Source organism: Rhinolophus sinicus, linkage group LG13 (assembly GCF_036562045.2).
Source record: "Rhinolophus sinicus isolate RSC01 linkage group LG13, ASM3656204v1, whole genome shotgun sequence".
Classification (NCBI taxonomy): domain Eukaryota; kingdom Metazoa; phylum Chordata; class Mammalia; order Chiroptera; family Rhinolophidae; genus Rhinolophus; species Rhinolophus sinicus.
Window position 1 is genome coordinate 31,139,934 of NC_133762.1, and position 27,369 is coordinate 31,167,302.

General features: G+C 51.2%; 1 protein-coding gene across 18 annotated transcripts in view; it reads left to right on the plus strand.

Annotated features, from left to right (window-relative positions):
• PTPRT (protein tyrosine phosphatase receptor type T) overlaps positions 1-27,369 on the plus strand; it is a 1,016,018-nt gene that overhangs the window by 980,489 nt on the left and 8,160 nt on the right. For all 18 annotated transcript variants that reach the window (XM_074318312.1, XM_074318303.1, XM_074318302.1 and 15 more), the window contains 8 exons: positions 500-654; positions 4,010-4,145; positions 5,848-5,997; positions 7,482-7,655; positions 11,264-11,395; positions 22,509-22,634; positions 23,481-23,644; positions 26,603-26,738. In XM_074318312.1, the coding sequence (XP_074174413.1) occupies positions 500-654; positions 4,010-4,145; positions 5,848-5,997; positions 7,482-7,655; positions 11,264-11,395; positions 22,509-22,634; positions 23,481-23,644; positions 26,603-26,738 (1,173 nt within the window). The remainder of the gene's footprint in view (positions 1-499; positions 655-4,009; positions 4,146-5,847; positions 5,998-7,481; positions 7,656-11,263; positions 11,396-22,508; positions 22,635-23,480; positions 23,645-26,602; positions 26,739-27,369) is intronic.

The following is a 27,369-nucleotide window of genomic DNA, read 5'->3' on the forward strand; positions in this document are numbered from 1 at the left end:
AAAGAAGTCTGATCAATTATTTTTACTTGAAAGCCATGGAGACTATCATAGACAGGACTGGAAAACTGAAAGGACACCAGACCTCAATCACCTCAAGGCCTTGTATTCCACTGGAAATGATTTGAACTTGATGTTTACAGTCAACAGTCCTGCTGCATACAAGTTCCATGAAACACTTGTCAAAAGAGGGTCCCCTGGGCAAACACTGGAGGTGTTAGGATGCTCCCTTGGGGATTGAGAATATATATTAGCACTCTGAAGGCTCTGAGAAGTCCTGCAGTAAATCAATCACTTTCACTGTATCTACTTCCCAAGTTCCCAGAGGTAGCAGATCACAGAATCCCTCTGAGCGGTAACACCTGTTAACCCTTTGAGAGCCTTGTGCTCCCCAAGAGGAGGGAGGCTGATTCCTCAGTGCAGCCGCCCTGGCTCCCTGTGGGTGCTGGGTGGGGTATGTGGGGGCAACAGCTGGAGGAACAGAGCCCCATTCTCTCCTCAGAAAGGCTACCACGAGATCCGGGAGCTTCGCCTCTTCCACTTCACCAGCTGGCCTGACCACGGTGTCCCCTGCTATGCCACTGGCCTTCTGGGCTTCGTCCGCCAGGTCAAGTTCCTCAACCCCCCCGAAGCTGGGCCCATAGTGGTCCACTGCAGGTAAGTGAAAGTCCCCCACCCTAAACAAGGGAGACTCTGCAGCTCTGCTCACGGGGAGGGAGATACCATCCTGCTCTGTGGCCTTTGGTTTTTTTCCTGTAGACTCCCCTGCCTATATCCGCTATCCCAACCCTCTAATGAGACCCGGATCCCTGGGTCTAACAAGAAGAACAGTATGAGTAGCAGTAGCCGTCCTTATCACTGTTGCCTTGAAATAGTCAGTCCCCCTGGGGAGGAGGGCTTGGCACTGACAGTGTACTACGTGTGTACTTTACCCATGTTATTTCATTTACTTCTCACCAACCTTGAGAGGTGGGCATCATTATCATTCCCATTTTACAGCCAAGAACGCTGAGGTGCTGAGAAGGTCCACACTATGCCCAGGTCATACAGGTGTCCAGTGGCGGAGCTGGGATGTCTGGCATGCTTTTCTCCAGACACTCGCCCTCAGCTCCTTGACACGGCAACGGGGTGCCTTGGTGAAAGCGTGCTTCTCTTCAATCCTATTTGTTTAGAAATCAATCTCTGGCCTGCAGGGTCCTTAATAGAGAGTACATGGACAGAGTCAGGTTTCACCTTGTCGTGGAGAAGAGATATTTTCAACTTTGACCTAGAATGTCACGTTAGGAATGATGGGCACATCTCTGATCCTCCTAAATGGAGATGAAGTGTCATGTCACGGGCACGAGGAATCAGAGGGATGGACGTCCAGACCTGAAGGCCACTAGCGTGCGCCCCCACCCCTCCTGCCCAGTGCCTGTCTTTTCCACTGTGACCAGGGGCCAGCCCAAGCAGAGCCACTTCAGTCCCGGTTTTGAGTCAAGGATATTCTAGAAACTGTAGATGCGTCAGAGCCAGCCCTTTCTCACATGGCATCCGTTTTCCCTTCCCACAATGTCGAGGTGAGAATTAAAAAGCCCATTTCACAGATGAGGCAATTGAGGACTAAGAGGGAGGTGATAACCATCATATCCCCTGGGCTCTCTAAGCATTTTGCATATATTCTCTGCTTCCCATCTCATGACAACCCAAGGACGATAGAATGTTAGTCCCCAAGTCCTGTGTCCCAAACAGCAGCCAGAGCGGGGTAAGGGAGAAAGGGAGGCCATGGCAAACAGTTACCAGGCCCTCCTTGCAGGATGCCTCCATGTCCTATCTCCACAGCAAGTCACCTTCATGCACGTGAGCAGAGTGGCACCCAGTCCTGAGACTCTTTGAGGATTGAATGGGTTGGCTAACATATACTGGTGCCTAAGAGAATTCTGGGCATATCGTAAGCACTTAAAAATATCACTATTCTCTACCCTTAACACTGGCTCCCTCCCCAGACTGCTGATTCTTCAGGACGGGAACCATGTATTACTCACCTTCTTATCCCCTCTCCCAATCCCAGTCTCTAATGCATAATAGGTGCTCAATAAATACTTGTTGAATATAAGTAACAGCTATTTATTGAGGAATTGCTATGTAGCCAGGCACAGGGCAAAGCGCTTTACATGCATGATGCTTTTTCAACATAATTTCACATGATTTACACGTATCATGCTGTTGATGGTTGGGTCTATTTGCTATCATCCGCCTCATCTTATGGATGAGGGTATCGAAACCCAGAGCAGTTGAGTCATTTACCCAAGGTCACGTCACTAGTAAATGATAGAACAAGGATTGGATCCCAGGGGTCTGACTGCAAGTGGCATGAGCTTACTGCTGTGTAAACACAGCTCGATCCTCACGAGAACCCTGCGGGGAGGCGTGTCACACGTGGAAGACAGCTGAGGCTCACGGGCGCCAGGCAGCTTGTCCACTGGCGGTGGATTCAAGATTCAAAATCGAGTCAAGATAGTTCTTTCCCTAAAACAAGTCAAGAGATTTCAGAGAAAACATGGATGAGTGGCTCTTAGCGCCCAAGGCCCCAGCCAGCTGGGTCCCTTCTAGGGGTCTGGATTAGTGGGGCGATGGAGTACTCTGGGGCAAATCCAAGTCAGACTTAATTCAAATCATGGAATTGTACCATAGGTGAAGACTCCTTCCCATGGGTTTACTTTCCAGATCACCGAGGATGGATTTCCAGGGATTTGCTTTCCAGGTCATTGTCAGGGACGGTCCCCGTTGGCTTGTCCTCCTCGGATTTATGATCAGCCAGTATGGCTTTCCTGCCTGTCACATCACTCTTCCTCTTGGCAGTCCCTTTCATTTCCACACTGTCACACAAAGACACTTGTGTCCATGAGGGAAACAAGATGTGAAAATGCCGCTGAGATAGGCGTGCCTCCCTGGCAGTCTGGCCTTCACTTCCAAAACTATGTATGCATATAAGGTAAACCTTCTGTTTGTCTCTAGCTCACAACCTTGATGTTGGAACCCAGCACTGAGCTGGGAAGGGCCGGCCCTGATCCATGGGGTCTCACAGGGCTCCTTTGCCATTTTTGTACTTGGTCTGAGATTTTCCTAAGGAAGCCCCCAGCGATCAGAATTGAGTATGAATCTGGAGGCTTGATACTGGACCAGAGTCTCGGGACTGTCAGCTGTTTGAGTTTATTGATGCTCCTGCCTCGTGATCCTGGAAAACCAGGTGCAAGTGGAACCAAACCGAGGGCATGGGACATGGGACTCAGGACTCACCCTCTGCCTTTGCGACAGCTCCAGGGATCTAGTTTCTGCCATCTCACTCACCTTGTCTCTATTCTGTCTTGTCTCTCCTTCTTTGCTTCCATCTATCAACCTGTTTACTGAAGAAGAAAAAAAAGAGAAGGGGGAGGAAAGGAGGAAAGACATCTCCAGCGTGCCAGGCATCGTGCTGGGCATCTTATAGGCTGATTATCCATCAAATGAGGAAACAGCATGCATACGTATTATTTGAGCATGCATTACGTGCTCTGACTGTTATTAAGAGAGGAAGTGTAAGAGCACAGACTCTGGAGCCAGACTGCCTGGGTAACAGTTCTCGCTCCACCACTACCCAGCTGTGTGACCTCAGGCAAAGTAAGCGCTCTGTGCCTCAGTTTTCTCACCTGTGAAATGGGTGGAAAAAATGAATAGGTAACTTTGGTGAAGCCCACAGAACAATGTCTGGCACTTTGTAAGTGTTAAATGAGTGTTTGCTAAATGCATACAACAGAAATAAGCCATTCCTGATAAAATAGCCCCAGAGGCAAGCATTACTCTCCGATTTTACAAGAGAGAGAAGTGAGGCTCTAAGAGAAGCCACTTGCTCAGGGTCTCCCGGCAGCGTGGAGATTCAGGCTACTCCGTGTGAGTTCTGCGGGGCCCTCGGGGACAGGGCTAAATGTGAGGGGCCCCTGCACGGCTGGCCCCACCCCAGCCTCCCTGCCGCAGACCCTGGCCTTCCTTCCAGCGCTGGAGCCGGGAGGACTGGCTGCTTCATTGCTATCGATACCATGCTCGACATGGCCGAGAACGAAGGCGTGGTGGACATCTTCAACTGTGTGCGCGAGCTCCGGGCTCAGAGGGTCAACCTGGTGCAGACAGAGGTGAGTCCTGGGGCACTGAGCTGGCCAGCCTCCTGCAGCCTTGGCCAAGAAGCATAGTAGGGCAGAGACCCCTGGCTGCTGGCATTCTATAGAACGGGACCTGGGTGTGGGCGACATGGCAGGGAGTGAATGTGTGACCTGCTGTGCTGAGGCCGTCGTAGGAGCTAGGATGCCCCTGCCAACCCTTAGATCCCCCAGTGCAGGGACTTCCACCAATGAGGAATGGTAGTGAGTTCCCCGTCTCCGAGGGCATCCAAGCAGGGACTGAATGGCAATGTTCAGGTAGTCTTTGAATGGTATACCTGCCTTGGGTGAAAGACAAGAGACAGATAAGGAAGGATTGGCATTTATCGAATGCCTACTCTGTGCTAAGCATTGCTTCAGTCACTGCAGGAATGGCTTAACATTGATGTAACTGAGTTCTCGAGCTGGGGATTGGAAAAGAGAGAGAACACACAGCCCCTTCCTTTAAGGGAGAGGTAGGCCTTCAGGTACTTCTCTTTCTGGTCAGAGAGCCCAAGACCCGAGGGATATGGGAGGGGTTCGTCTTTATTGTTGAACACCTACTATGTGCCAGGCATCATGCTAGGTTCTTTGTATTCAGAGTGTTATTTCTACTCCCCCTAACAACCCTATGGGGTAAATCCTGCTAGTACCCCCATTTTACAGATGAAGAAAGTGAGAAATTGTGTCCCCAAAGCCTCACATAGCTAGACAAGAGTAGAACGTGTGACCCCAAGGGCCATGCTCTGTCCTCTGAACCATACATACCCTCTTGCTACACAGCCTTTGCTTCCTGTCCTACTCCTCGAAGCCATGGTTTGTTATTCCTGTAACCAGCCTATCTTCTGGTTCTAGTAAGGCTGCAGGTGCCCAAGCAGTCCGCTAGGGCAGATAAGAGCCTCTTTCATCGTCAGCCCTGCAAAGGGAAATAAATCACCCACAGCTTTGGGCATGGCCAGTCACTGTTGGCTCTGCGAGGATGCCCCCACTTACAGGCTTGTGCACATAGGACCCTGCTGTGTGCTCTGAGCCAACTCCCACAGGCCAGTGTTCAGGCTGCTAAAGCTGAGAAGCTGCTTTATCTATTCCCAGCTTCCTGCATGCAGAAGGCAGGCTCGCTGGCTGGCACTGGATGCTGTGGTCCTTGCTTTCTGGTGGGGGCGGGGGGAGGGAACAAACAGTCAAATAGATGCGTCTGCATAAGCATTTTGTAGAAAAAGACGGGCCAAGTTCTGCAGGAAGACAGGCACCCAGCAAGCATGCATTAAGGGCCTGGAAGTAACAGCCTGGTGAATTTAGAGAAGACCGTCCAGAGGGAATGACACATTGAAGACGTAGGAAAGGGGGGACGGTGTCCAGGAGAAGAGAACAGCAGGTGCAAAGAACTGAGATGGCAGAGAGGGGTGGCCCATGTTTTTGGAGCAGACCCTGACACAAGGAGATGGGGATAAGTGGTTTATTTGGGAAGTGAGCCCAAGATACACTGTCCCTAATCTTACACAAGGGGCGAAACTCACCGTAGCTCAGGCAATCACTAATAAACATGGCAACGTGGCCCTTCAGCTTTTAGGATAGAGAGTGGTGATGCTGCAACATACGTCATGCCCGTTCTTCACAGCCACGGGCTTCAACGTGGACACCAACCCCCAGGCCACTTTTCCTGCCTGGTACCCTATCCCCTCTCCCCTTGGCGCTGCAGGAGCAGTACGTGTTCGTGCACGACGCCATCCTGGAAGCGTGCCTCTGCGGCAACACCGCCATCCCCGTGTGCGAGTTCCGCTCTCTCTACTACAATATCAGCAGGCTGGACCCCCAGACCAACTCCAGCCAAATCAAAGACGAATTTCAGGTATGAGAACATCCCAAGCTCAGTGAGCCAGCCAACTTCAGGGGCCCTGAGCACACTCGTGAGGTTTTCTTTGTGAGAACTGATATGTGTGTGCACTTCCGGTGTCTGCAGCAATAGACACTGCACAGGGGATTCCGGAACACAAAAATGAACAGCCAGGAGCAACTATGGACCCATCACTCGGTGATGCTGACACTTGTTTTTAACTATGACTATGCTTTTGAGCAGAGGTCTTCTTTAGTTCTAGTCCAGGTTGTGGATGGAGACGAGTGTATACACACAGGTAGGTGTGAATTTCATGCTCCTGTGTCCCTGAAGGAACTCGGGTTTTCTCAATGTTTCTGTGCTGTTGGAGTGTATCCTAGAGCCTCATGACACCAAGTGGGGTCTGGAGAACGGCAGCATCGGCTTTCCCTGTGAGCTTGGTAGAAATGCAGAATCTTGGGCCCCTCCCACACCTAATGAATGGGAGCCTGCAATTTAATAAGGTCTTTGGGCGATTTGCCTGCTCCTTCAAGTTTGAGACACACCACCCTAGAGCACAGTTTAGGGGTAGCAGATCTGCACCTCGGAGCCCGTGTGGTCAGAATGGGGGCAATTTCGGTCTGGAGGCCTGGACGTGAATCACTGAGTAAGGCAAAGCCAGCGTCCGGCCCATTGTCCCGAAGTCCATGCCAGGGTCATGTCTGGGTGACAGGAGGTGAAGACAGGCAGGAGGAACAAGGACGCTCCAGGACTTGAGGGGCAGATGCTGAGCCCACGGTTCCATGGGCCGATACCCCCGCCAGGCCAATGCCTGGGAGCTCCTTCCAAGAGACAGACCTCATTGATTCGGAGTGGAGACTGAACGCTGAGATGAGGGGAGGACGGAGAACTCAGACCCCTGGTGGTCGCACAAAGCATCTGGTGTACGGGCTGGGGCAGCTCAGCTCTGGCCCCACACTTACTCAGCAGAACACAAGCCCTGATGTTTTCCAGACTTACTGGAGCTTGCTGCCTTGGGGTTTCTCACCCATGCTGAGCAGCTCATCCAAGCAGCTCATCCGTTCTCAAATAGCTTGCTCTCTGAGAGGCGTGCTGGTAAAATCATTTTCCTCATTCGATGATACATCAAATGATGTTTAACACTCATTAGGAGCCCCAGCTCCCATCCCCCACCTTCCGACCTCCTGGCTGAGGAGCCGCTCAGCTCAGGTGGTTGGCAGGTGTTGGGAGCCCGTGTCTGTGTCTGTGTGCACAAGTGCTGCCCCTGCAGGCTTGGCATCGTGGCAGTGTCACACAGCCGCCGGGAGAGGCTCTCAGCGCACAGCGCCTGGAGCAGCCAGCAGAGATGGAACATGACGACAGAAGAGGAACAAGTCCTGGGGAAGGCCCTGGGGGCACCCAGCCTGAAGGATGGAGATGGGGGGTTAGGGAGTTTGCACATCCCTCTTTTCGGGGCAACCGTCTGAGCTGTGTCTGTCTATCCACCTTTGCACCCACAGACCCTCAACATCGTGACACCCCGTGTCCGGCCCGAGGACTGCAGCATCGGGCTCCTGCCCCGGAACCATGATAAGAATCGAAGCATGGATGTCCTGCCTCTGGACCGCTGCCTCCCCTTCCTCATCTCGGTGGATGGAGAATCCAGCAACTACATCAACGCAGCACTGATGGATGTAAGCTGAGCCCCGCCAGGGAGCGCTCCTGCTGCCAATCCAGGCCAAAGCCTCTCCCCAAGGTGGAGGCAGCTGGGCCCCAGGACCCAGACCACCCTCCTCGGCCCGCCTCTCCTTGCTTTCGATCTTGCTGGCCCCAAGGGCCTGTACTTCCCTGATAGCTCTTGTCCAAACCTATATACAAGCTGTGCTCGTGGCTCTTTTGCTCCCATAAACCAGAAGCTTAACTGGCTCCCATGACATCATGGCGTGGCTACAGGCCTGTCCAATACCTGCTTCTGCTGCTGGCAGAGCCGCTCTCAGCCTTGAGTTCAGTTCAGGGAACATTCCACAAGCCCCGCCTTGGCCTGTCCTGGGAACACACGACGGTGACAACCTCGGTGCTGCCCTCCAGAGGCTCCCCGGCAGGTTCCCTGTGCAGAGGCGAGCACCTAGTAGGTGCTCCGTAGATGGTTATTGGATGTGTGGTAGGAGGCAGCAAAAGGAGCCTGACTGTTCTGTTGGGGGCACCAGCTCCTGCTTTCTCGCCATCAGGTCCCAAAAGGGCACCTCCAACCTGGTTTGGGATTAGGGGCTTATGTCCCTGCCCCAGTGGGTTCATGTTTTTGACTCGTATGATCCGCCCCAGGTCCTCTAGCTACTTCCAGTTATTGTCCCTCTGCTTCTGGGATGTAGAGATGTTGTAGCAGGAAGGAACCATAGGTAAGCTAGTCTCATCTTTGTACTTTTCAGAAAAAGAAAAAGAAGTAGAGGCCAGAGAAGGAAAGAGACTTGCTGAAGGCCACCCAGAGAGCTAGTGGCAAAGCCGGAGCCCAGGACGCCTGGCCCACACTCTAGAATTCATTCCCTGAGCCTCTGCACTGTTTTCTCAATCCAACAAGACTCAGACACCTTGCCTCCCAGTCCCCAGGATGGAGAGCACTGTTGCCTGATGGGGAATGAGTCCTCCAGGTCCCCCGCCCCATGCATGTGTGAGGTCACCTCCATCCAGCCTGTGTGGACTGTCCATCTCACCCAGAACAGGCAGGAACATGGGGGCACCCTCTCCTGGGGTCAAGACCCCCTACTTCTCTGAGCCTCCTGAAACTTCCTTTCCAAGACGCGAGGTGACAGGGGGTCAGTGGCTACGTCAGCTCAGTAGGACCTGCCCTGGCCTCTGTCCATGGGATGCCCAGGTCCTCCATGAAAACCCTGGCTCTGTGTCGGGAAGCAAAGGCGTCTTGTCCTGGTCAGATGAGGTGGCTGGATGTGGAGGGAAGACCTCTGGCTTTAGCTTAGAGCTTTCCAAGGTCAAGGAGTATATGTATGTGTGCATGTGTGTGGTAAGAAATGGGGCCTGAGGCTGTACACACTTCCAAGTCCCTCCTAGCTTTGTCGGCCACTTGTCCCAACTTCCCTCACGCCCCCACCCCCGCCTTCTTCAGCGAAGCAAGGGTCAAACGTGCTCCTGGCCTCCGCTTCGTAGGTTCGATGCTGCCGGGAGTCCAGTGCCTTCTGCCAAGCTCTCAGGCTGATGGTATTCTCTTTGTCCACAGGGCATTTCTTTCTCCTGTGAGCCATCATGTGGGCCTTGGCCTTTCTTACCAAAAAAAAAAAAAAAAAAAAGTCCTTATCTGTATTCCAGCTCAGTCTGTGTATTATCTGGTAACCATAGCAGCTCTGCTCCCAGCAGAAAAATATGAAGTCCTCTGGGTTAATTTTTAATGTTTCCTTGGTAAAGGATGATGTTATCCATGAAATGGATTGCCGGCTGATCCCCGAAACCCGGCAGGAGCACGGATCTCGAACATATTTTCAGATAAGGCTTTGTCAGGCGTGCTGGCCTAATAGCGCATTTATCACAGAAATGGGGGGAAAAGAAGAAAACTAACATTCCCTGGGAGTTGGGCATCATGTCGGGCGCTGGACTTCTGCTGGCTGGTCCCGCATTTGGCTACGACCATCCCCATTTTCTGGATGAGGTGCTGAGTGTCAGAGTATTTCCCTGACCATCTCCAGGTCAACTAGCTCAGAAATGGTGGAGTCAGGGGTCTGAACCCCAAGTCTTGACACTGAAAGCCTGGTCTCTTTTCTGTAGCTGGAAATGGCTCAACGACCTGCTGTCTATAAGTAGAGTTTGGCTTTTGGGGAAACTAAATATATTGCCCTCCCCAACCATTCAGCGGAGCAGGAGACCCTTGGAAGACAGGACGCCCTAGTGTATAGGCACATCCACAGTTGAAAGGCTTTTTTTTTTTTTTTTTCTTTTTCTTTTCTCTCTTTTTTTTTTTTTTTTTTTTTTGCCACCAGGGCACTGAGAGATCACAGAATGGACAGATGCTTTGGGTGACCTCTTTGGCAGGGTCTTTTGCCAGGGTTTTCGCCTGGCTTGGATGGGTGAGCTTCTCTCCCCTCCCCGTCTTTCTGCTGACTTGTGACTCTACTGGAAACAGCTGGGACTCCCACAGGAACCATCTCCCAAGAAAACCTGTAGTGAACATGGACTATGTCTCAGGTTCTACAAACCACTCATGAAGCCAGAAGCTCCCCAATCTTTCCAAACGCCTTCTCACAGGGGACTGTAATACATAGGGCCCAGCCAAAGCTTCAGATGTAGTCCAGACACACAGGCCATCTTCTCTGGACCTCAATTTCCCCATCTGCAATATGGGACTGAATTTATTTGTTTGTTTGCTAGACCTGTACTGGGTGTTGAGTGTGTCCATGCCAAGGATGAAGAACCAAATCAGGGATGTGTCTGCCCTGGCCGTGGGCTCCCAGCTTGGTTCTTGCTTGCCGGACTGTTCACATGCAAATCTTATTCAACCTGTATGCCACCATCTCTTGGGAGTTCTGATTCCCATTTTCCAGAGGAAGAACCTGAGATTTGGAGAGCTCTAATAACTTGCCAACACTTAGCACTGAAAAAAAGAAAGTCACTTTGCCAATGATGCTTGAATGAATGAATGGATGGATGAATGGATGGATGGACGGACGGACGGATGGATGGATGGATGGACGGACGGACGGATGGATGACTTACAATGTGCGCATGGCAAAGCTGGGTTTGAACCCGGGTCTGCCTGACTCTAAAACCCAGGCACCTTTGTCTGCCCCATTGGACACAGTGCCCATCTTCTGCCGGGCCAGCTCAGCCCTCCTTCTACCCTTGGGGCAGGAGTGAGCCTCCGGCTGTATTAGCCCCTTCAGGAGGCTCTCTGCCTCAGACTAAGCCAATCCCTCTTGCAGCATTGTGGGCACGGGGACACAAGATATTCTTTTTATCCCAAGAGGAGCCTTGGCCAGCAGAGCAGCAAATCTGCCTTCAGAATCTTTCATTTCATATTGTAATTATGATTATTTGCTGAGCTCCAAGACATAAATAATTTATTTGGATAATCCCCATCCGAGTGACACTTTCCTAATGAAATGTCTTAGTTTGGAGGAGAATGAGTTCATTACGAGAAGGTCCCTTTTGCCGCCAGGGCACCCAGAGATAACAGAACAGCCAGGTGCTTTGTGCAATCTGTTTGGCAGCTCGGGGCCTCTGGCAGCTATCCGGGCTCATCAGCCTCAGAACATCGCTGATGGATGTATATTTTACGAAGCCTGTGTCGTTCCTTTGTCAGAGCCACAAGCAGCCCGCCGCCTTCGTGGTCACGCAACACCCTCTACCCAACACTGTGGCAGACTTCTGGAGGCTGGTGTTCGATTATAACTGCTCGTCCGTGGTGATGCTGAATGAGATGGACACTGCCCAGGTAGGAGGAGGCCCGGCCACTGCCCTAGGTGCTCAGGTACGTTAGGGCAGCCGTGCCCTAGAGTTGGAGGCAGAGCCCTGAGAGCCAGCACCGTGCTGCCTCTGCCCAGTCGAGCCACCGTCTGACAGGCACTGTGGCTGTGAGCAGCAAGCAAGCCCATTCGTTTCCCAGCAAAAGCCAGGCATGTCCCACCGGCCCTGCCACCCTCTGTATCCCAGCAGTGACTTGCTGGGGGGCTTTGTCTGTCCCCCCAGAACCCAGGGCCAGACTCTATTGCTCCATCCCCCAGGCACTCGTTAGGGCCTTACTCCAAATCACGCAGAGCTCACAGAGCCTCCCCCAGTTCTGAGTGTCTCCAGCCTGGCCACGCTCACCCGCCCTGCCCACTCCACGATGCCTTCTGCTGACAGAGCTGGAGGCTGGAACCTCGGACCCTTTGTCCACTGACCACCACACCAAGCCCTTGCTTTGTCACGGGCAACCCTTGTGTCCAGTAGGCTTCATGCTTTAGCCCCTCTGGATCTGACATCCCCAAGCATCATGTGCCTCCAGCACATCCCTGTACTCAGGACACAGGACACGCGTCATGGGACCGCTCCTGGAGCCCAAATCCCAGTGGCAGGGCAGCTGTTCCTGGATGGAAGAGGTGAGAATGGCCTTTCAGGTGTTTTAAAAGCAGTCTTTTCACTGTCGTGAAGCAAGCTCACAGTAACTCAGCGCACTTCTGTGTGAGTGCCAGCCTGGTGTGGGAATAAAATAAAAATGGATCTGAGCTGTAGTCTCAGCCCTCCAGGAGCGCACAATCTGGCTACAGAGACAGATGAGCAAATTGTCCCAACCTCGCGTGGCAGTGCCATAATAGAGGTCAGCAGTGAAGTGCTGTGCTGGCGGGGAACAGGGAGCAATTAATTCTGCCCAGAGGGTGAGGGAAGACTGCAAAAAGAAGGTGACGTTGGCCTTGAAGAAGGCAGCAGAGATTTGGTGTGTGGGAGATGAGAAACTGGGAAAAGACGTTCCAAGCAGAGGGAACAGCAGGGGCAAAGGCAGCGTGAGGTGAATGCATGCAGGCTTGTCTGCAGAACAGCTCGGGGTGTAGCGTGGCAGGGGCTCGGGTGTCAGCAGGAGAGGGTGGTGGCACTGGAAAATGCATCAGGGCCCAGCTTGCACACGGCTGCCCATGCCAGGCTAAGGAGCTTGGGCCCTGGCCTGCAGCATGGTAAGTGGTTATTTTTTGTATAAAAAAAAAAGAAAAAAGATTTTTATTTTGTACACGGAATCCTTTCTTCAAATAAAAGCTTTCATGCAAGCGCAATCTATGAAGCAGGTAGGATTGAGACCTACTGGTGTTAAAGTGGGGGGTGGGGGCCTGGAGCTCCACCCACCTGGTCTTTTGGCACCTCCTTGTACCTCTCAGAGCGTCTGCCGCTCTGGGTCCCTTCGTGGGACCCCTGGGGTTCCTAGGAGCACCGTTGGAGAATAATTGCTGTACAGGGAGGAGCGGTGTGGCAGAGGTCCTGTTAGAAAGGTGAGTCTGGGGACGAGTGAGGAGGGAAAGCGGGAGGAAAAACCTGGAAACCAAGAGATTGGGGAGGAGAATGCTGCACCCGTGCACAAAATAAAAGGGTGATCAGAACAGAAGAGGTGGCCAGGAGGCGAGAGAATTGGGGTTGGATATGGAAAGTCCACAGGTTTAAGGAAAGGAGGATATGAGACATAAATGGCAGGGAGAATTCGTGGACGGTGGCAGGCGTTCCGGTCTGGGCAATCAGGCGTCTGAGGAAGCGACTGGCCATGATGGGGGGCAGGGGGAGGAGCGGGAGAGGAAGAAGGGCGGTTGGGGAGGCTGAGAGAGGAGCAGGTCACGGAAGGCGAGATTGAATGCGACTTGCGTGTACATGTGAGAGACGTGTGGGACGGGTTACCCTCGTTCATTCAGCCTCATCCGCGGAGCATCTGCAGTTTGTCAGAAGCATCTCTGAGTGTGTGGCCTGCGTCAGGACAGAGAAAGCAAACCAGAAAACGCCCATCTCTCCTGCCCCTTCTGTTCCAAAGCAGGGAAGACAATAAACAACACACACTGTGTAACGTCCTTTGATTATACGTTAGGAGGTGACAAGTGCCTGGAAAAAAAATAATAAGAGGGCGGGGTAATGAGGGTTAGAAGGCTGTTTGGGGGCATGGGATGCAGCTGTAACTGCACGATCGGGGTAGGCCCAACGGGAAGGTCAGCGCAGGTTTGGAGGAGATGAGAGAACGAGACATGCGACCATCTCAGGAAGGAGCGTGCCAGGCTGAGGGGACAGCCCACACCACCGCCTTACAGTGGGCACTGCCTGGCCCATTTGAGGAACACGTTGGAGGCCACTGAGACTGGAGAAGAGCGAGTTTGGGGACAGCAGCAGAAGGTGACACAGAAACACAGCAGGACCAGGTCATGGAGAAGCCTTGTTGGGGTTGGGGGGAGAGGTCATAGGAAGGACTCTGGGTTTTACTCGGACTGACATGTGGAGGCATTGACAGGTTTTGAGGAGAGGAATGAAAAAGTAATTCACCTTTAAAATAAAATAAAATAAATAGCTGCTGTGTTAATAGACCGTTGGTGCTAAGAGTGGAAAGAGAGAGAGTAGAGAAGAGACTCGGGCAGGAATCCAGGTGACGGGTGTCAGTGGCTTGAACCTAGGTGGTAACGATAGAATGGATTCTAGATATGTAAGGACCCAACAAAACATCCTGACTGATATTTTGAATATGGAAAGTGAGAGGAAAAGGGATGACTCCGAGGATTGGGGCCCAAACAGCAGATGACTGGAATCTGAGGTAACCATGACATTAAATGGATTTCCATAAAACAAAGCCCCCACCCAACCCACCCCAGAGTTCCTGAGTCAGAAGGCATCACCACCCTGTTCCTTTTCCTGAAAAAGTGAACTTTGCTCATAAGCCCAGGAGTGAAGTAGAACCAAGGAAAGCCTGTTACCTGTTTGCTGTTCCCGTTTCCCAACATCCCTTTTTTTTTTTTTGCAAAACCAGAGCTCAGGCAAAAAGAGGATTTTCAAAGAACCTCACTTTGGGACACACAGAGAAGCAAGGGTCAAGGTCATTGGCTATAGCTTCCCCTTTCAGGGTGGGTCCCAGGTGAATGAAGATCTTTCAGCCCCAATGTCAGTACAGGCTTTGAGAACTGATTCTCTAAATGCAAAAGTATCAGGCTTAGAAGTACCCTGAGGTTGGCTGCCATATGCAGCTGGCACACATCCCCCGAAATCAGCAGATGAATAGAGCACTTACTGATGTAAATATCATCACCACAACAGCTGGGCGCCTTGTGAAAATAAACAATGACGCAGCCTGAGCAGCAGAAAAGCCACCCTCAGCACCTGGAGGGGCGGTTCTTTGAAGTGGCATCAGCATTTGTCTGCCGGTGAGCCCGTGCCAAGGCTGCCCATCGCTTCTGCCAGCCCAGCCACAGACAGTTCAGCCTTAGGTCCCCAGCTCCTTGGTTGCTCCCAAGAGGACCAATGCCACATCCTAGGGTTGGGCTCATAGGGGCTCGTGTGAGGGGTTGTAGCTGGGCTACCTGTCAGCGACAGCAAAATAAGTTTGAGGTGGGGACAAGCAATCTCAGAGCGCTTCATTGTCTTGCACTGCTGGCCAGGTCTGTCTGTCCCTGCACAGAGCCCTGTGCTGCTTCATCAGTCAGCCATCCCCAGCCACCGATACGCTAACACTTCTCCGCAGTGGCTGCTGTCCAAAGATAATTACGAGCAGTGAGAGCTCAAGATAAAGACTCTCAAAGCAACTACATTCAGCCTTAGAGATTTTCCGAGCGCTGTGGGATTCCAAAGGCCTGTGGCCAGATGAGAGGGACAAAATCCGACAGCCACAACATCCGGCAAATGACACTGGGGTGTCTGACGAGCACACCGGAAAGAACCTTTTCAATCACACCCAGTAGCATTGACAAGACCGCTTCCATCTTTGTGGCCTCTGTGGCTAGACCCGAGTCCCTGGGGAGTAGACAACAGAAAGAAGCCCTCTGCATGGTCATGCCTCATCGATCCTATTGCTCAGAAAGCTCTAGGCCAGCGATGGGGTGTGGCTGGGTGGTGGCTGAATCATGCCCCCCACCCCCCACTGAAAGATCTCTACATCCTAACCCTGAAACCTAGGAATGTGTTATCTTACCTGGTCAAAGGGACTTTGCAGATGGGATGAAGTTAAGGATCTTGAAATGTGAGATTGTCCTGGGTTAGCCAGGTGGACCCAGGATTAGGGTCCTTATAAGAGGGAAAGAGGAGGCTCAGAGTCAGTGGAAGGCCGTGTGACAACGGACGCAAAAATGGGAGTATTCTCCAAACACCTTTGGTATTTCCCATCTTCCCTCCACAGACCCACTATTTTGAAAGCTTTCATTTCCCAAAACGTATTTACCAAATTAATAATTAAGTTAGTTTTCTTGTATTGTTTCCATAAACGTAACTTCCCCCAGTGAACTTCTGATCTACAGGACGTAGGCAGAGCTCATACAATGAGATGCTCTAATTCTAGCCCAAAGCCAGAGAGTGCCGTGTCCTCCACTCCAGGACAATAGCGTGATCCCCTTTGGTTTTTAGACTTTGCAGATAGTTCATTGGCTTGTCCTGCTAGCTGTGTGAACCCCACTTTGAACCCAGGTCCACTTCCCCTGGATTTGGAGGCCAGGAGGCTGAGGCCCAGGCCAGGGATGGATCTGTCCACAGTCTCACAGCCCATCACTGACTCAGGCTGAGGGCCCCCTGCCAGGGATGGTGAAGACTTCTGCTGCCGTTTAAACAACAGGCATTCCAGGGTCCGGTGCCTGATAAGCACCGGCTTGCTGGTACCTGGGTATATGGAGCAGGAAGGACTGTCCCTTCGTTTAAAAGCTGAGTCACCCAGTTCTCAGGCTCCCACCATGAAAAGTGTGAGAGATTAGGTGATGCAAAGCCGAGTAGAAAGGTGAGGGAGCGTGGGACCAAGAAAGATGCATTCCCACGGAGCTTCTGGAAGTGAGAGAGGCAAGCTCGTCATCCTCCCGGGAGAAGAGGGGAGGTGATGTTTCAGAGATGTCTTTTCCTGTCATTGTGCCTGCAGGGTAAATAGCAAGCACTGATATCCCCATTTTTATCTCGGCTTGTGAAAACACCGCCTAACACGCTAGCAAAATATACAGTCTGCGTCTCTATGAGCCTCAGGTCTGACTTTGCAAGGGGCCGTGTTTCTGTCTCTGCTCTCCCTAGAACAGTGGAGGTAACAATAGAGTAAGAAGTCTGGGGTCGAGAGATCTGAGTTCAAGTTCTAGTCTTGCCAGGTACTTTCTCTGTTGCCTTAAGCCAGTTTCTTAACTTGTCCAAGTCTCAATGTTACCATCTGTTAAATTCGTGTAACCATGCTGCCAGCCAAGTTCACTCCATCTTTGAAGATTTAAATAAAAATGGGCTCTGTTTCCTATGCTGCATCCTGTGGGAAAGTCCATTGTCCACCCCCAAGATTTCCAGGAATTCCAAGGAGTCAGTCCTGTTTTCATTCCCCAGGTGCAACTCAGGCTTGACTGGGGGCAACGTGGGCGTCATACCCCAGAAAAGCCTCTGACTGAAGCCTGAACATCACACATCCTTATCCTTAAACCCCACGAAGCCTCCTCAGCCCTGGAGGGCGGCAGCGCATCCACCCACCCTGTTGGCCAAACCACTGTCTTCCTCTCTGTACCTTTTCTCCCGCTCCTCCCTTCTCAGCTCTGTCACCCTCTCCCCCCAATTTTTCCTTTCCTAAGTTGCATGATTCCGCTGTCTCTTTAATACCTCCTTCTAAAACCTGCCCTGAGTCTTTGCCTTCCACCCACCCTACTTTCCTGCGTAGTCTCCTAAACTCCCACCCTCCCTGCCCGGAAACGAACTCTGATGCCGCTGTCATACGCGGTCGGGCAATTAAGATCGCGAACTCATCCTAGAAAAAGTGCTACACACCTCATTGCTGAATATCACTACGGTCACCTTCGAAGTCCTCCCCTTGGGAAGCTATGCACTGATGCCAGCGCCTAGTCCACCCTTCAAAGCAACTTTGGAACTCTTTTTCCGGAATGGCCATCAGAGCTATCATCCTATTACCCTTGATGTCCTGAATGTCATCAAAATGTCTTCCTTTCAATATTTCCTTTATCTTTGGGTAAAGAAAGAAGTCATTGGGAGCCAGATCAGGTGAGTAGGGAGGATGTTCCAATATAGTTATTTGTTTACTGGCTAAAAACTCCCTCACAGACCCATGTGAGCTGGTGCATTGTCGTGATGCAAGAGCCACGAATTGTTGGCGAAAAGCTCAGGTCATCTAACGTTCACGCAGCCTTTTCAGCACTTCTAAATAGTAAACTTGGTTAACTGTTTGTCCAGTTGGTACAAACTCATAATGAATGATCGCTCTGATATCAAAAAAAGGTTAGCAATATCGTTGCATCAAGTCCACGAACTTAATTGTCAGACCTTGTACATAAGTAAGTCTCTACCCACTGCATGGAGATTGCCCTATTCACCGCACATGGCTGCAGAGAGGCCGGATGGAGGAGGGAGACAGGAATGTGCTGTGATTACGGCCCGTGTGCCTTTCCGTCCCTGTCCCTCACTTTGCCATCGCTTCACCCACCATCTGTCTTCCCTAACTGCCCACAGTATCAAAGGCAATTATACGTTTTTGGCTCTTTATTGAATCTACGTAAAGGAATTTTATAATCACTGATCTGAATTTTAAAACTAATTCAAGTGACTCTTATATTTTTCTCTTAAAAAACTAATTCACTCCATCTTTGGGTTCCCTGGGATTGGTCCCCCCACGCCCACCCCCAACCATGAATCACAGGGACTTTGATAAGTAGCGTCCTTCAGTTCTGAAGCTTTTCCATTTTATCGACACATTATTTAATTAACAAAAGGCATAACTAAGGTGCACTGAACTATGCTTTAGAATTGTTTATTCCAAAAATAGGCCATATGCTAGTTTTCTTTCAACTCATCAGAGCATGTTTATTCCAGCCACTAACACACTTTCCGATTCTGTCAGCAAAAAATGTTTAACGGAGGCGCTACCTTTGTGTTTGTTATATTCCACGTGTGAACTTGCACCCCCGAAGGACATCTTTTCACGGCCCAAACAGCGATGGAGATCATTTGGTAGAACAATGCATGGCAGCTGTTCCAGGGCTGGCCACACGGGCCTCACGCCTTTCCGTTGGTTTAACTTGTTCTGAAGTAACAAAAGCCGCTCAGCTTTTCTGGAAGAAACGCGGCCATTTCTAAATCAGCAGCAGCAACTGGACTGGCTTCCCTCCCGGGGGCGGCCATGAGCACTGCCTGTGTGTGTCTGCAGTGCTGAAGCCACCTCAGGCGGGCAACACCGCCCCTCTCCTGACTGTCGGTTAAGTAGGGACAGTCCTAGGGTGAATCACATGGGCTTCCTTGAACCCCTCATTTCCAGCATCTTAAGAAACTATAAGCCCCCATCTTCAAGATTTCTATAAACTGCTGATGCTTGTGTGTTAATGGTCTGGCCCCTGAGACCCCATTTGTGGTCTCTGGTCCATTTCTCTGTCACCCAGGGAGCAAAGCTCAGTTCCTTGCTGGTTTGCACAAGAAATCCATGCACGCTGAGCATTCTGTGTGGTAGCGTAAATGTACTCACTATTTAGGAGGTTAGGAAGGGGGTCGCATGGCACGGGGATTCACCTTTCATGGTCCCACCACACTCCCAACCTTCCTCTTTCATCCCCTGGGTCTCTCGCAAGAACAACCCACAGGTCTCTCTCCTTTGACTTTCAACATGCAGAACAGTGTCTGAATATCCAGGATTCCACCCGCCCCCCACTGCTCCCCCAAGCTGGCTGGTCAGGAATTTTCACAACAAGGGCTGTCCTTTGAGTATTATCCTAAGGAGAAATTTGTGTAAGAGCTACTGATTGGAGACAAACAACAACCTAACTTTATCCGCCTGGTTTGAGTGCCCCTCCTCCCTGCATGGCGTGGTAATCACAGCTCACAGTTCCTGAGTACTCACTAGGAGCACATCCCGTGCTAAGCAGACCCATTATGAGTCTCAGCCACTCATAACTTAGCTCGGAGAAGCTAAAAGATTTGGACAAGTCACTCAGTTAGAAAGTGACAGGGCTGGGATTTGAACCCAGGGCGCTTCAGGCAGAAGCCCCATGACCTGCAGCCAGAATGGCAGTGCCCATGGAGGCACAACCCCAGCGTCCGGACACCAGGACCACAGAGGACATTTGTTGTTGATGAGAATCACTTCTGAGCCCCAAAGGGTCACTGAGAACAGAACACTTGGTGTCTCCCCCCCCTTCCTCGTCTTGTTCCCACCGGTAGATTATGTGTGACGCCCTGGGCTATGGGGTGACCCTGACGATCCTCGGCAGCTCAAATACCATACGTGCCCACACAGCACCCAGCTGAATGTCACTCACACCACTGCTGATGCAATCTCACAAATTAGGGAATGCGAATGAAAGCATGGTTCCGATTTAGGTTTATGAGGACCCTGCACACTTCCCCAGCCCTCTGGGCATTCTGGGAGAGTGACCTGGAAAATCAGATGTGGAGAAGTGTCCCAAATATAGGAGTCCTGTTTGAGGCATAGTAGAACCTATTAGCTTGAGAAATGGGTCTGAAATCTTATTAAAAGAGACAAACCATTCCGCATTCTCTCCAGACTAGAAATATTGGGGGCAGTAGACCTTGCCTGATGCCTCAGACCCATGCACCGCATGTTAGGATCAAATTCAATGCAGGCAATAAAGGCAATTATTGGTTTTTTTTACTGGGCCGTTCTGATGAATTCTGATTTCTTGGGCCAGCCACAGACTTAGCTGTACCAGTCCTTCATCACTGGAAAGGGTGCGAGGCAGAGGAGCCAATGGCAAAGAGACACGAAGCTTACATTGTGAGTTTGTCATTACCGCACAGCTCAGTAGATACTGTCCAGCCACCGAGGCCCCTGTGACCAGCCGCACCCACCCCCGGGCCCCATACACACACCTTAATGTGCTCAGTTAACCCCCAGTGGAGATGCCAGGAAAGGAAGCACCATTGCATCGTGAATCTTGACCTTGTACATCCTTCAACTTCACGTTAAGTATTATCATTGTTATTGTTGCTGAGACTGATAGGTTCAATAATACTACGAATTGCTGGGAGTCAGTGGGTGCTCACTCCATGCCTGGCACTGTGCGAAGTGCTTTGTTCACATGCATTAGCTCCTTTATCCCCAGAACAAGCTGATAGGACAGGGCTGGGCACACGTTCTCTGCAAAGAACCAGGCAGGAAATAGTTTAGGTTTTGCAGGCCATGTGGCCTCTGTCACAACTACTCAGCTCTGCTGTGTGTGTAGCTTGAAAGCAACCACAGACACTCTGTAAACGAGTAAGTAGAGCAATATTTCACTAAAACTGTACTTACAAAATCAGGCGCCGGCCAGGTTTGGCCTGTGGGCAAACAGTGTGGGCAGTGTTATCCCTAAGCTGGAATTCAGGTTCCACAGGTGGGAGACATGGGCTTTTCTTTCTCCGATGTCCTCCCTCCTCCCGGCTTTTCATTCTGGTTCTAGTTCTGGAGGAAAGATAGAATAAAAGACATTTAGGCATATAACTGCCCAGGGTGAGTTGGCTGTTCTCTCTCAACAAAATCGACAGTGGTTGTGTTCATGAAAATCCTGCACCGGTGGCTATGAGGAGACCACTGGCCGGATTTCCATGGGTCACCTCAGACAATCTAACTGCAAGTGCAGCATAGGCTCTGGCAGGCCCCACTGATGAGAGATTCGATCCCAAGCTGCTCTCAGAAGCCTCGGTGGGTCTTTGTGAATCTCAGCTGCATCCTCTGTGTAACCCCCAGGTGGAGGGTCTTTCTAATACACGGCCTCTTTGTCCATGCTGAGGGGAGCCCTGGCAAGCCTGAAGCCCCGATCGTAGCACTCCTCTGTGCCCCAGCTCTGGGGCCTGTAACCTGGACGGCATCCGTCTCCATGCCCTTTGGGAACCAGGAATTTGTCAAGGCTTGCTCTGCCCCTCTCTGAGCCACAGCGCCTGCCACCTACCTCATTATTCTTTCTCCAGCTCATCACTTAGTGGTCCCACAGTTACAGGGGGATAAAGTATCTGTCTCTCCTTCTTGATGACACTAGAAACCTAAGGAACAGTTTGTGACCTTAAGCCAGGGTTTCCCAATCTCTGCATTATTGATACTTGGGGCCAGGTTACTCTTGAGATGGGGGGGGATACTTTACACTGGAGAATGTCTAGCACCATCCTGGCCTCTACTCGCTAGATGCCCATAGCAACCCCCAGCTGTGGTGATCGAAAATGTCTCCAGACATAGCCAAATGTCCCCTGGGTGACAAAACAACCTCTGGCTAAGAACGATTGTGTTAGGGGCAACCACTGCCTCTGCTCTCAGCTGTAGGTTCTAATTCCCAATTCCAGAATACTAGGCAAGATCACAGACAAGATCTCAGAACACCGTGTTACGTTACCTTAGGGTGCAAAATAAGCATAATTGTCCCCACTGTACACGTGAAAAAGCTGAGGCCTGGGTCACACAGCTAGTGAGCAGCAGAGCCTGGATTTCCTCCCAAGCCTGTCTGAGGCCAAAGCTTGTACGTAGTTTAAAACTGCTCATGATCTGATCATGAAATGAACATTGTGAAGGTTTTCCTGGAATGGGGAAGAGCTTGCCATGATTTGCATTAGTGAAAAGAAAGCTAGAGATTGTACCTACCGTTCCCTCAGAGTATTCTATCTAATCCTGACAGCAGCATTTCCAGGTAAATATTATTCTCCCCATTATATAGATGAGGAAACTGAGGCCCAGCAAGTCTAACAAATGGTGTGAAATCAGCATAGCAAAGAATTCTAAGTCCCATGTTTCTGTGTTCAGAGCTTTTCAACAACCAAAAAAAAGGGGGGTGGGGCTGATCCGCAATGGGGAAGCTAAGTTTAATTTCCTACACGATAGCCAGTGTGTTCTGCAGGCAGTAAGAAAGACTCAGCGACAAATGAGACCAACGCTCCCCCCATCCTTCCTGTGACTTCTTTCCTTGCCCCAGCTCTGTATGCAGTACTGGCCTGAGAAGACCTCCGGGTGCTACGGGCCCATCCAAGTGGAGTTCGTCTCCGCAGACATTGATGAGGACATCATTCACAGAATATTCCGCATCTGTAACATGGCTCGGGTAAGTGGATGGCCGCCATTGCTTCCCATGCCCCTCCTCCCCCCAAAACAGATGGAGGCTGCCGGGAGAGGAGGCTGCATGCCAGCCAGGAGTCTGTGCTCTGCTCTCCCGATAATCTCGTCCTTGGGGAGGTGATGCCTTTGCCAATTCCGGCTCCAGAGCCAGCAATGGCTCCAAAACACAGAGCTGCACAAGGCAACATCCAGCCTGCCATCTGCCTGTTTCCTGACACACTTGCTGCCCTGTAGAGCAAACTTCTTAGAAATTAGCGCTTTTCCCACCATGTCACACTGCTTTTGATTGGATCCATTAAGCCTCAGGCTAGATCCTGGGAACAACACCAAGATGAAAAACAATTAGTTGCTTCCATGAAATTCACTGGCTGGATGGAGAATTGGGTGGGAGGGAGCAGACTGGTTCACTAAAGTGACTGTGGTCTTTCCTGGGGGCCCAGGGTGAACACAACTCAGTCCCTGCCCTCAGAGTTCACTATCCACTGGGAAAATGAGATCTGTTCTGCCACGTGAACCTTGGGGAGAAAGACATGGATTCTGCCTGGTAGTGTCAGGGAAGGCTTTTCCTGGAGAAAGGGATATTTGAGTTGGGTTTTGAAGACTGAGTAGGTGTTTTCCAGGTCAAGAGAGGGCTCAGGGCAGTCATGACAGGAGAATCAGCACGCACGAAAGTGCGGAGATGAGGAAGAGTCTGTGACTCTCCCCATGGTGCCATGGCTTAGATCTCATTCAGTCTGTCTCCCACACAGCGCTGCGGCCCCCAGAGTGTCTGGATGGCTTGCATCCCCAAGCACCCCCCGCTGCACAGCACTAACAGCCTCTCTGTTCTCAGCCCCAGGATGGGTACCGTATAGTCCAGCACCTCCAGTACATTGGCTGGCCGGCCTACCGGGACACGCCCCCCTCCAAGCGCTCTCTGCTCAAAGTGGTCCGCCGGCTAGAGAAGTGGCAGGAGCAGTACGACGGGAGGGAGGGACGTACAGTGGTCCACTGCCTGTGAGTACCACGGCGGGGTCTCCAGGGCCACAGGGTGGTGGGTGGATGGACACTCCCAAGGATGCCGCCGGCCACAAACACCCGTCCCAGGCGTGCCTGGTCACACCGCATCTCCACATCCGTGCAAGGCAAAATGGAGTGGATTCAAGGAAATACAATCCTTTCATGGACTGGGGTTGCCAGTGTGTTGCCCTGAACTAACATCATAGGACATCGTTACTGACGCAAAACCAGGTGGCCTTTCCACAAACGTGGGACTGGGCAAAATGCTCCCCAGTGACCCCTAGAGAGAGATAAGCCCCAGCCTCTAACAGGAGGTGTGATGTGTCCTGCCAGTCACAAGGAAGTGCAGGATGAAGTGGATCCCACTGACGAGATCCTTCTGCAGTATCTCCTGAAGAAGAAAAAGAAGAAAGGGGAATGCATAGATTAAGGGAGCTTAATGCCAGACAATTTAAATGAACTGCCTCATTCCCTCTGTGAGGTCGGCATTGTCACGTTGTAGTGGAAAAACGAAGCCCCGGAGAGGGTAAGGGATCAGGCCGTGAAGAGAGGAGCTTTGATTTGAATCCACTGGCCTCCACGCTAATGTGCCGTCCACTAACCCACGCTGCCTCTGAGCAAACCAAAGGACTCCTCCACCATGTCTGCCTGCGGGGGCATCTCTCACTATGGGCGTGGTGGGAACTCAGGGACATGGGGAGCCTGAGGGGAAGGCACTGCTCTGAGGGGTGATCAATGGATGTGAAGGGTCCTAGGCACCCTTTTTCCCAGGGCACAGGGCGTGCAGACTGGTTGTGTTTATACTTCCATTACTGGGTGAAGTGGACCCTTCACCTCCTGTCTTACAACAGGCATAGCTGGGGCACAGAGACCCTGATGTCATCATGCAGGGTGGAGGTCAGGACCCTTTCAGGACTGTGGCTGACAAACTGTTATCAAGGAAATCGCTTACTTTTGTGAGCCTCAGTTTCCTCATCTGTCCAATGGGTGTGTTGAATTATGTCATCTTAAGACCCTCTGGTGCTTTGAAATATTTAGAAAATAAACATCATTTATCTACCAACATATAGACCTGCAATACCATGGTAGCAAATATGCAAATGTTCTAGATGTCATTACTTCAAAGAGTACGCGTCAGAGTTGGCCACAGGGACATAAAGGGGCCACAGAGGAAGAGTCTACAGAGATCTTGGGCCCAAAACAAACCGGTAGCATAACAGCCAGTGTGGGACATTGGATTCAGAGTCATTCGCTTTGCTTCTGAGAGTGTTAAAATGATTTGGGGAGACGTGATTGAGAGGGCTTCCCTCTTTTAAAACATTATGTTAAAGGAACACTGAGCCATGGCCTTCCTTCCTTCCGAATAAATATCTGTGGGGCCAGTGGAGACATTAGTAACACCTTACTGAACTCAGAATTAAGCCTGTTCAAAACTAGTTTATTGTTCCCCCTCTTTCAAATAGGTGGCGCACGTACATATCAGAATAATTGGAGAGCTTAAAGAGAGGTGAGAGAGAGAGAGAGAGAGAGAGAGAGAGAGCGCGCTTAAGGGCCACCACCTGTAGTAATCCTCCCTTCCCAAAGGACACAAAGTGCAGACTGGAGTCCAGGAAGGTGCTATGAGGTGTTCCTATCACATTGATGGGTGACATCAGCCACGTCGAACTGGCTCAGTCCACATCCCAGAAACTGGCAACTGGCTTCCTGCCAGTTAACCCCTGCTTTTTCCAGTTCCCTCCCACTCACTGAAGTGGCCCCACCGTTGGCACAGAACCACACCTATCCTTTCAAGGTCTCACTGTGTCCACCCACCTCTTCCTCTTGCACTCTGCTGTTCTTATTCCAGAAAAACAAAAACAAAAAACAGAACCCTCTTTCCTGGGGTCCCTTCCTACTCTTTCCCATGTGGTTGGATTTTAGCCTGCTCTTTTGCAGGAGTGCCTTTTTATCCCCCAGCCAAGGTGAGCAGCAGTCTGAACCAAAGGAAAGCATCCCTGGGAACCAGAGACACCAAAAAAACGACACTGAAAGGCAGGCACTGGCTAGTGAGTGGGAAGCAACTGTCTGTACTTGAAACATCTGGTCACTGGATGTCCTGTAGCTAAAACATCTGGCAGACTCACTGAGTGCCTTCGTTTCCGTCCAGATGTTCTTTAGACACAGACCATTACGTGAAATCATTAGTTGCTCTTGGCAACATGCCCGGGAGTTCTGAATCAGGCAGATTCCTAAAGGGACTTTCTATAAAGAGTTGGAGGGTGTTTCCATGAAGATGACTTATGGAGCATTGTGAGTGACAGAGAGATGACCCTGCCAAGAGCCCTCTATCCCTACACTCCCGATCTGGGAGTCTTGCTTCAACCAGGGGGTACAAAGAGAGACTTGTCACTTCAGGATACAGCATCTCTGACCCACTCCAGCCTCTGCCCATGAACCCTAGGCTAGCAGCGATGTCTCTGGTACTGCTGTCCTTCGTGGGTGGGAAGAATTGGGAGGGAAATCACATGCAACTTCCACTGTCTTCATTGGATGTGTAGGGGGCCCCAGAGCATCCTTTTGGACAAGGATGCAGGCACCCCATGAACAAAGACACACTGTCTGTCTGGCCTGAAGGCTGGGGTCAGTGCTGCATGTGTGACTACGACAAGCTCATAGAACCAAGGAAGCATCAAGCTAATTGAACTCACAAAGCTCATCTAGTCCAATGCCTCCATTATATGAATGGGAAGCTTAGGGCTCAGACACAGAAAGTGACTTCCCCAAGGTTAAAGCCGGTTCATGGCACAGATGGGCCTCCAGCCATAACTCATGGCTCAGGCTGAGGCTTTCGCCATCGCCTTACCTTGTATTTGCCACTCCCCACCACGGCTGACGTGGCTTTCGGATCAGCAGGTGCCCGGGGCGGGGCTGAGGCGGTACCCAGGAATCTGACTCACCTCTTTGCTCTGTGTTTAGAAACGGGGGAGGCCGCAGCGGGACCTTCTGTGCCATCTGCAGTGTGTGTGAGATGATCCAGCAGCAAAACATCATCGATGTCTTCCACGTCGTGAAAACGCTGCGGAACAACAAGGCCAACATGGTGGAGACCCTGGTGAGTGTCCCAAGAACTCGTCCCCATCAGACAGGGGCTCACCCTATCCCCTGGAACTGAAGAAAACAGCACCTGGTAGTAAACACACTCAACGGCTGGGTGCTTATTGAGCACCTACAGTCTACACCCTCTGCACCCACTGCTCTCTGCTCTGCTTCCCTCCCTCCCAACCTCACCAACTTCTCTCCTGCAGGCCAGTCCAACTATTCCTCCTGGTAGTTGTTGTAACCCCACTTCCTTTTACTTTTTGCCCTTTCTTTAGGAAAGATCGCTCACTCAGGCTTAGGGGAGAGGATTCCAGATTAGTAGCGTGTGGACTATGTTTTCAATGTAGTCCAACCTTCATATAATTTATGTTTACAGTATGAAGTGTTGGTCTAGGATACTGTGGAGAAAGGGATGGAAAGAGACTGGGCAGGCAGAGCCCCAGAGGATATGATAAGACCCACTGCAGTGATGGAGACAGACCACGCACAAGGAATTTGAACATCAGTCCTTAAAGCTGCTCTAAGCATGGTCCTACTCAAAGTCTGGCCCATGACCAGCGGCCTCAGCATCATGTGGGAGCTCTGGTACAAATGCCAGGTCTTGAGCCCCACCCCAGACCCACCGAGCTGGCATCTGCGTGGAT